Below are 10,159 nucleotides of genomic sequence, written 5' to 3' on the forward strand. Positions count from 1 at the left end.
AGAACTGATTGTTGTAAATCGCTTTACAAAATCACTTATGAACATCGTAGTTTGCTTAGGTGCGAATAATAAATAATCGTGATTATGAATATGGTTCCCGTGGCATAGTCATGATACGTAATTCCCCAATTCGAGTGTGCGTTTCACGTGACTCGACCATAACTTCAAATATTAATTAAAATAAACATGTTGTGAGTTGCGGGTGCATTTCACGTGACGCAATTCGCAATATGTATAAAAACAACTAGTACGTGACATCGCGACTTGTTCAAATAAATTCCATAAATATTAAAAGCGGTCAAAAGGTAAAAATGCATAATAGGTTTCAAATATATAATAAATTAGATAATTAGGCCAAGTACTAATTGTTAAGTGACCGTGCTAAAATCACGGAACCCGAAAATGCCTAACACCTTCTCCCAAGTTAACAAAATTCCTTACCCGGTCTTCTGATTTTTCGCAGACATTAAATGGAGTCATTTTTTCCTCGATTTGGGATTTAAAATAAACCGGTGACTTAGGACATCATAAATTATTCCAAGTGGCAACTCTGAAATTAATAAATAATCCCATTTCGATTAATGTCACTTTAATTGGAAAAACTCCCCTATTCCCTATCCCCTTCGGAAAAAAGGAGGTGTGACAGCTCTGGCGACTCTGCTGGGAATAAGAACCTAGAATCTCTGGTTCAGGGTTCAGAATTCGAGTTTAGAATAGCTGTTATGATTGGCTTTCATGATTGTCTGATTCTTACGTGTTTGAGCCTAATGTGCTAAATGCCGTTTTTTTTTACCGCTTTGATATTGTGTTAATTGTATATAAACTGCTACGAAACCATTCTTCTCTCTTACTCTTCTAAATCTTATGGGAAGCGTGTGCTTCGCATGGCTTCTATTCTGTTAGAGTCATATCCTAATTTTAGAACGAGGTTCGGACAAGTTGCAAAGCCGGTGAAGCTTCTGTATTCCCGGTACGCTGCCCCCTCCCCCCTCCCCCTCCTGGCTCGAGTTGTCTGCTTGGGTAAGCCAGGTCTAGAACAATACACCCAAGATTTAAACTTAGAATAACATACCTCATGCCGGATCCCTAGTAGGAACGTTTGTTTGCATCATGTGTATTTGACTTTGGGACTCAACACATGGGTTGGGTCCGTCCTGGACAGGTGTACCCAAATTAAAAGACCATCCTGATGCATTACATGCTACTTGTGTATTCATTTGCTTCGGGTTGTATGTTGACCGACTTCTAGAATAGGAAAAGAAAATCAAGAAGAAAAAAAACAACAAGAGTAAGGTAGGTATTTGAAACATTTCGAAACTCTGCCGAAAGTTATAAAAAAAAAAAGGAGAGAAAATAAGCCAATGTTTTTAAAATTCATATTTTCCCTGTTCCGTCAAAACTGGCAGAACTACGCGGGTCTGATTCTCACCGAATGTGAGATACGCAGGCAAACCTCATCCGTTCCGGCCCACAATTTTCAAAAAATCCAAAAATATTTTCCTTTACTTCCTTCTTTAGAAAGTCTTTCTTTTAGACCCCAATTTTAAAAAAAAATACAAAAACATTTTCTTTTTTATTTCTTCTCAAAATCCAAAAATATTTTCATTCTTCTTTCGAAAATTGAAAAGATAATTCAAGATTCAAAAATATTTTCTTTTTTTTCTTTAGAAGTATTTCTTTCATAAATTCAAAATAAAATTCTAAAAATCCAAAAATATTTCCTTTCTTGTTTAGAAGTTTTTCTTTCGAAATTCCGGAAAAAAAAAATCTAAATTCAAAAAAAATATTTTCTTTCTTCTTTAGAAGTATTTCTTTTCAAAAATTCAAAAAAAAAAAAAATCGAAATCCAAAAATATTTTTTTTCTTCTTTATAAGTCTTTCTTTCGGAAATTAGAAAAACAAAAGAGTTAGTTTATTTCCTTTATTCTTGATCTTCCCGAACTACGCACGATCTGATTCATGTTCCTACATGATACGTAGGCAACTCACATCAGGTTCGATCGACCAAAAAAAATGAAAAAATGAAAAAATAATGATGATGATAATAAGGACCGACTGAGTCCATTCTAACGTGTCTCTTATTTTGAATCATAGAAGAAAGTTTGAGGTGGTCGTTTTGTGGCAAGATGGCAACACAAAATCTAAAGGAAAAATGTCATTGACAACTGACATTGAAGCTGTTACGAGAGGTCAAGAGACTCGGGGTCAGAGGGTTCAACAAGAGTCTACTGTGGTTGAGGAAAATAGAATACCGAAACAGCAAATGACTGAAATGTGTCAAGCATCGGCCAATGTTCAGGGACTACCCCTTTCTCATGTTTTCCCAAAATTCACACTCATCTCGACTATTACCACTCCTGTCTCATTGTTCGATCGATCCTATCCATTTGGGTTCAGTCTTTATCCCAATTGTATGACTACAACTCAAAATTTTGTTGCACGCCCAAAGTGTGCCATTGACAACCAATCAGACAATCACTGCTGTTATGTCCGTTTTCACTATCCCACAACCAACAGTGGTACAAAACAAAAGTCATGAGTCATAATTTGCTACCTAGCAAGAATAATACCATTCTCCTGAGTACCACTCGTACCTATTTGATCTTCCTTCAAAGATTGAGAAGCCTACCCGAAAGATGGCACAAGAAGAAATGACCCAAAGAGTGAAAAGCTTAGAACAAAAGTTGAAAAACATGCAAGGGTTGGCAGGTCAGAAGAGTATTGCCTTCAAGGATCTATGTATGTTCTCCAGTGTTCATTTGCCACTTGGTTTCAAGACTCCCAAATTTGAAAAGTATGATGGACACGGAGACCCCATAGCTCACCTGAAAAGGTATTGCAATCAACTAAGAGGTGTGGAGGGAAAAGAAGAACTAGTAATGGCTTATTTTTGGGAAAGCCTGACAGGGGTAGCCTCTGAATGGTTTATGGATCAAGAAACCTCTCATTGGCATGTCTGGGATGACATTGCCCGGGCCTTTGTCAAACGGTTCCAATACAACATTGATATCGCCCCAGACCGCAATTCCCTTTCAAACCTGAAGAAGAAACCAACTGAAAGTTTCAGGGAATATGCCATTAAATGGAGAGAGCAAGCGGCTAGAGTTAAGCCACCCATGGATGTCCACGAGCTAATCACTATCTTCTTTCAGGCTCAAGAGCCAGATTATTTTCAAAACATGATGTCCGCAGTGGGCAAATCCTTCTCGGAAGCAATCAAAATTGGGAAAATGGCTGAGAATGGCCTTAAGACAGGCAAAATTATAAGTCAAACAGTTCTCAAAGCTGCAACTCAGGCTGTCCAGATTGAATCTGATAATTTTAGTGATACGAATGAGAAGGATGAAGAAACCATGATGACAATAAGGTCGAGAAGAGGTCCTAAGAGAACATCTCGAAGGTATGAGCAGCCTCATCAGGTTTCCGATGATTCCCCTGAGCACTACTATCCACTTCAGAACCCACAATACTCTATTGCTCCACTTCAGTATGTTGTCCAGCCACCAAGACACCCCAGAAGGCGAGCACCAGCACCGCAAAATCTCCACCAACCTCCACAAAATTTTCAAGTGCCCTATAACCCACATCCAAGCCAGGGGTATAGAGGGGAACAAAGGTTGAAAGATAATTTTACACCAATAGGAGAGTCCTATGCAAGTGTGTTTGAGAAATTAAAGCATTATGACATGATTGCACCTATTCCTCCAAATCATGTGGACCCACGTGCAAGAAGCTTTGACCCTTCTAAAAGGTGTGAATACCATTCCAATGCCTAGGGGCACAATGTTGAAAGTTGTCGGGATTTGAAAAGAGAAATAGAAAGGATGATCCAGGAAAAACTGATTGTGATCCAAGATAATGACACACAGAATATCACGCAGAATCCTTTACATGCACATGATGATGCACACTTTGTGGGGATGATGTGTGGTGATATGGAGTATGAGAATCCTCTCGGGAACTTGCCGACTAAAATTGGAGAAGGCCATGGTGATTCTGATGAGCAAATTTGTGGCTAAATGTCAAGCTTAGCAATTGAAAAGTCATTCCCTCCTCACTAAGAAGGAATCTTGGTAGCTTGTTTTGATATTTTTTCTATTATCTGGGTTATTCCAGGGTGTGATCCAGATTTTATTTGTTTTATTGAGTCAAACCCTTCTATCCCTCTATTTTGTTTGTGTGAGTCTTATCTGTCCGTTTTATTGCTATTTTGATTAGCTGGGTTATTTTAGGGTTGTAACTCAGATTTTAGGTTGTTTGTCTTGTTGTTTACTCAATGAAATACAGTTTGTCCTTTTGTGTCATTCCATGCTTAGTTCTTTTCCCGCTAGTTTTAGTGATATGACATGCATGCAGAATTTTTGGCCAGATCTTAGAAAACTGATTTTAAGCTTGAATTGGATAAATGAGAAAAGGAACTTTTGAGGATGAATAAAGTGTTGAAACACTTTGGAATTAAGCTCGAATAAAATGACCCGTGGAGGTTAATGATCTTTACCTTCAAATCATTGTGAAGGTCGGGTTTGAGGAAGAATCAATTGAAGTTTATTGAAAAGTTTGACATTAATGGGTGAAAAGTGTCTTCCGACCACGACACACCAAGAAGATAGACATGCTCATCAATGTTGTGATCACGAAAGGATACTATAATTGGCATTCTCGAGGCTATGAGGCTTTTTTTTTGCTATCCAAATACTTTATTCCCTTTGTTACCCCTTTTGAGCGTGTGTTATTTTCTTTGACCACCCTCTTTTGAAATTAAGTTTAGAGTCAAAAGTTCAAAAAAAAATGAAAAAAAAATGAAAAGAAAAGTCCATGCCCCAAGAGACCAAACTGGGGCAACTCTTAGAAAGTACAAGTGAAACAAAAAAAATAGAATAGTCAAAGGTCCATGTCCCAGAAAATAGAATTTGGGCAACTTGTTTTGAAAAAAAAAAGGAAAAAAAAAAAGAGAGCACAAAGAAAGATGAAAAAATAATAGTTAGGTCAGATGTTTGAACTACGTTAGAACTGATTCCTTAAAAAAAAGGATACGTAGGCAGCCTTACACGGTTCGGTCAAACCAAATAAGAATTAAAAAAAAAAAAACAAAATTCCAAAAATCCCCAGTATATAAAACTGGGGCATGAGTTTGTTTTAGTTTTTTTTTAAAGAGTCGATTCCGAGAGTTGTAAGTGTACAACCCATCATATTGAGTCTACTTGGATCCTTGTGCCGTCTCTTCTTTCCAACCCTATCCAAAAACCTTCCAAATAAAGACCTCATAATCAGCTTTCAAGAATGCCAAGAGACGCATGCAATGAGCAACAGTTGTCACACGACATAGAACACCGTCAAGTTGCTCACACAAGAAAGCAAAGAAAAAGGAAAATAAAAGAAAAATGAGAGAGTCTTACTAGTAAAAACCCTCACGGGCACTGTAAGGCGACGGTAAGTAGAGATAAATAAATGAGAGAAGCTTGTTGAAAATCTCTCGGGCACCACTAGTCGAAACTGAGTTGTGAAGCTGATGTAAAGGATTGGCACGAGCAAGCCCGACTTCAAAGGTCATAAAAATAGTAAAAGGAAAGATAGGTCAGTTTGATAGATCAGACCGTTAAGTCCAAAATGCATGTCATGATCATTAAGGCTAGTTACCGCAAAATAAAAAGAAAAAAAAGAAAAAGAAAAAGAAACTCTTCCTTTTGTCCTTCCGACAGGGGCATTTCTTGTTAATACTTGTTTCTTTGCATCATTGTGCCCCTTCACTCTGAGTCAGTCCTTGTCAAAATAAGCAAGAAAAGATTTCAAAATATGCTAACAGCTTTTCAGTTGCACAAAGTAAATTTGGCCAGCACAGTCAGGTGTTACAGTTAACATGCCTTGAGGATTCATGCAAAGGCTTCCCCCCAAAATACCCTTGTCATCCTACTTGGCTAAAGCAAGCAAAGATAACCTCGAGGTTAATCAGGGGGTCGGGCTCTCTATAGTACTGAACAAGAACTATGAAGTGTGCACATCATGCAAAAGACACTTACCAGTTGTGATTCTCTCTGACAGACAAATTGCTCAAAAAGCAGAAAGACATTCAAGACATAGAAAAGGTCACCTAAGCAAAGATCTCCAGTTGGGATAAGGCTGATTGAGCCACAAATACAAATGGTACTGGGTGTGAAACGATCAGGGTTGATATAAAGCAAAAAGTCTCTTGAAACTGACTCAAGCTGATTGAGCAAAAGCCAAGCTGCCCAAGACTCAAGACCACAAACCGACCACCACTTTTAAAACTGACAAAAATTCCTATGTTTGAAACAGGAACAAAGCAGTGCAAGGAAAGTGGTTCAAAAGAAAAAAAAAAGAGAAGAGAAGAGCCGACAAAGGGAAGTTTCTCAAATCTTTGCCTTTATTTATCTTGCTAGTGTGCATAAAATATTGCCATTGCTCTTCACATTTTTCCTCCTAAATAAAAAGTCCTAGTCTGATGGATTTTCTCCCAATAAAAATCTTAGTCTGACAAATTTTTCTCGTAAGATAGTAAACCTAGTCTGATGAATTTTCTCCTAGGATAGAAATCTTAGTCTGATAAATCTTTCTCCTAAGATAACAAAAAAAGGCCTAGTCTGATGAATTTTCTCCTAGGATGGAAATCTTAGTCTGATGAATCTTTCTCCTAAGATAGAAGACCTAGTCTGATGAATTTTCTCCTAGGATATAAATCTTAGTCTGATGAATCTTTCTCCTAAGATACAAAAAAAGAGACCTAGTCTGATGAACTTTCTCCTAGGATTGAAATCTTAGTCTGATGAATCTTTCTCCTAAGATAGAAGACCTAGTTTGATGATCTTTCTCCTAGGATCAAAATCTTAGTCTGATGAATCTTTCTCTTAAGATAGAAAACTTAGTCTGATGAATTTTCTCCTAAGATAGAAAACCTAGTCTGATGAATTTTCTCCTAGGATTAACGTCTTAGTCTGATGAATCTTTCTCCTAAGATAATAAAAAAGAGACCTAGTCTGATGAATTTTCTCCTAGGATCGAAATCTTAGTCTGATGAATCTTTCTCCTAAGATTGAAGGCCTAGTTTGATGAACTTTCTCCTAGGATAGAAATCTTAGTCTGATGAATCTTTCTCCTAAGATACCAAAAAAAAAAAGACCTAGTCTGATGAATTTTCTCCTAGGATCAAAATCTTAGTCTGATGAATCTTTCTCCTAAGATAACAAAAAAAAAGAGGACCTAATCTGATGAATTTTCTCTTAGGATCAAAATCTTAGTCTGGTGAATCTTTTTCCTAAGATAGAAGACCTAGTTTGATGAACTTTCTCCTAAGATTAAAACCTAGTCTGATAAATTTTCTCCTAGGATAATAAGTTTTTTAAAAAAAAGGGAAGTCTGGTCAATTTTTAGTTTTCTTAAGTTATCAATCTTTAGTTTTCTTGAAATCAGGGGTCCCGCCTGGAGAATAGGGTCAGTTTTTAGTTTAGTCAAGCTTAGTTTATAGTTTTCCGCAAGCTCAATCTCAAATTTAGGAGACGCACTTCCTAGTTTGGGTTTTTCAGATTTTTATTTCTTTAGGAGATGCACATCCTAATAGTCTTCAATTTTACTCTCATCATTGCATCCTTCATCAATAGCATAGGTAATTTATAGTTCTGCTAAAAACTCACAAATCTTCCTAGTGTAAACTGGGGCAGAAAATAGTTTCTTTTGTTGTTTCCGTTTTGTTGTAGTAGCAGGCGCCCACCTGGAGAACGAGGGAGTTTATTTTAAGTTCAAGTCAGTAGCAGGCGCCCACCTGGAGAATGAGGGAATTCATTTCAACTTCAAATCAGTAGCAGGCGCCCACTTAGAGAATGAGGGAATTCATTTCAAGTTTTAAGTCATCAGGCGTCCACCTAGAGAATGAGGGATTTTATTTCAAGTTTTAAGTCATCAGGCACCCACCTGGAGAACGAGGGAATTCATTTCAAGTTTAAAGTCATCAGGCGCCCACCTGGAGAATGAGGGAATTTATTTCAAGTTAGAGAGGTATCAGGAGCCCGCCTGAAGAACAGGGTCAACTTTCAATTTTTAAGTTCAATTTAGAGAAGCATCAGGAGCTCGCCTAAAGAACAGGGTCAACTTTCAATTTTCAAGTTCAAATTAGAGAGGCATCAGGAGCCCGCCTGAAGAACAGGGTCAACTTTTAGTTTTCAAGTTCAAGTCAGAGACAGCAGGATCCCGCCTGAAGAATAGGGGCAATCTCTAGTTTTTCAATTCAAATCAGAAGTAGCGCAAGCCACCTGAAGAACAAGGTTGCAAGCTCAAGCCTACCACAAGTTCAAGTTTATTTCAAGTGCAAGCAGCAGGGTGCCCGCCTGAAGAATAGGGTCAACTTCCAGTTTATTTCAATTTTTATGTCATTGGCAGGCGCCCACCTAGAGAACGAGGGAATTCATTTCAAATTTCAAGTCAGTTGCAGGCACCCACCTAAAGAACGAGGGAAGTCATTTTAGAATTCAATTCAAGTTAGAAGTACAGAAGCTCGCTTCAAGAATGCAAGTCGACAGTCCAAGATGACCAAAAGAAGAAGTCTCAATCCAAAATAAAAGAAAAAAAAGTGAATTCAAAATGTAGAAGCAGATGAAAAGATATGGGCTGCTCAAGACATGACTGAAGTCGCAAGCTTTGCATGCTCCATCTTGATCCGAAGAAGCTGAAGAGATGAATCTGCACCTGCAGCTAGCAAGCATCAAGGTTCAAATCAAAAGCCTGCATAAAGAACCATTCAAGACTCAAGATCAAGCTTCAGAAGACTTATAGATAGGAATCTTGTAACTCATAGCTGACAAGCTTAATTAGTCTTTTTCATTTTTGATTTTGATATAATAACAGGATCGCGGACTGGAACCTCGACGAAACGGTATCTCACTCGACTCTCTCATCCTCTCCACACACTCCATCACTTTTGAACTACACGTGGCCTGATTCCTTTATAGCCAAGGATATGTAGGCAGCTCAGATACCAGGGCTCGGTCATAATCTTTTGTCCATCTTTGTTTCGTTTTGAATAAGCGTCGGGTCATAAATCAATTACGTTGCTTATTGTTCTTTGCTCCGAAAACTCTTCGTGTTTCCAAGCAAAGAGGGGCAGCTGTAAGCACGTAATTTTTGACCCGTGCAACAATTAAAAGTAGCATTTTAAAAATATTTACTTATTTTTTATTTTTATAGGATTTCAGTCAACTTTTAATTTTTATATTAAAACATAAGTTTAAAAACACAAAAATAATTTATTCTTACTAATTAAGATTAATTAGTTTATTTTGGTAGTATTTTTATTTTTGTTCAACGAGAAAGAATTAAATTTGGGCCAAAACAATTTACTGGTGAAGCCCATTTTCGAACCTGAGCCCACTCCTCCCCTCAGCCAATTTACCCATTCCCTAACCCATAACCCTTTTATAATTCCTAAATTAAACCTAATTCATCAACCCTGGAACTCCACCTTAGATACCCACACACGGCCGCATACAGGCAAAGACTGAGAACAACAATACCCATCGCTGCTCCTTCACCACAACCTGCCGTAAAACAATCATTGCCGCATCTCACCTCCCTTCTTCTCAAAAAAAATAAAATAAAAAACATACACACGCATAGAAGGAGGAAAAGGGAGGAACGGATAGAGTGAAATAGAACAGAGGAGACTAAGAGAATTCGGGAATTAGAATAGTAGAAAATGGAGGTCACGAAATAGTAGCAATTCTCTAGGCTCAAATCACGAGAATTGAGATATCCAGTACTATAATACACTACCAATTGCAGACTTTTCAGATTCTTTCTCTTTTTCAAGTTGATTGATAAAGCTTCTCTGAGCTGATTCTTTCTTAAAGTTCCGGCCAGCTCTTTGAGTTTCGGTTTTCTCCGGGTCGAGTAGAGTTCGAGTTCGTCCGTGAGATTCGAGTTTTTCCGGCGAGGTTCGGTCAGTCTTTCGCCTGTCGAGGTCCGATCGTGGTCCTGTGCATTGTCAAGTTTTAAAACAATCAGCGTATCTATTTAGAGGTCCATTTCCTTTCTCTTAAGCTCTAAATCTTTATTTTATATATGATTTTGTGTTAGATCATGATTGAGTTTGAATTAAATGTGATAGGGTTGATTACTCTATGTGTTGTGTATTGATTTGTTCTTGTTTAAAATC

At 37.7% G+C, this 10,159-nt stretch overlaps 1 protein-coding gene and 1 long non-coding RNA gene across 2 annotated transcripts; both read left to right on the top strand.

Annotated features, from left to right (window-relative positions):
* The first annotated feature begins 2,164 nt into the window (after positions 1–2,164).
* Positions 2,165–4,358, top strand: LOC138900877 (uncharacterized). The gene is made up of 2 exons (XM_070188520.1): positions 2,165–2,317; positions 2,541–4,358. Exon 2 carries the CDS (start codon positions 2,637–2,639, stop codon positions 3,774–3,776), a length of 1,140 nt encoding a protein of 379 aa, XP_070044621.1. The 5' UTR covers positions 2,165–2,317; positions 2,541–2,636; the 3' UTR covers positions 3,777–4,358.
* A 1,203-nt stretch (positions 4,359–5,561) lies between these two features.
* On the top strand, positions 5,562–7,211 carry LOC138900947 (uncharacterized). Its single transcript, XR_011412332.1, has 2 exons — positions 5,562–6,742; positions 6,778–7,211. It is a non-coding gene; the product is annotated as an uncharacterized lncRNA (long non-coding RNA).
* The last annotated feature ends 2,948 nt before the right edge of the window (positions 7,212–10,159 follow it).

The sequence above is a fragment of the Nicotiana tomentosiformis genome, chromosome 11 (genome assembly GCF_000390325.3).
Source record: "Nicotiana tomentosiformis chromosome 11, ASM39032v3, whole genome shotgun sequence".
Lineage (NCBI taxonomy): Eukaryota > Viridiplantae > Streptophyta > Magnoliopsida > Solanales > Solanaceae > Nicotiana > Nicotiana tomentosiformis.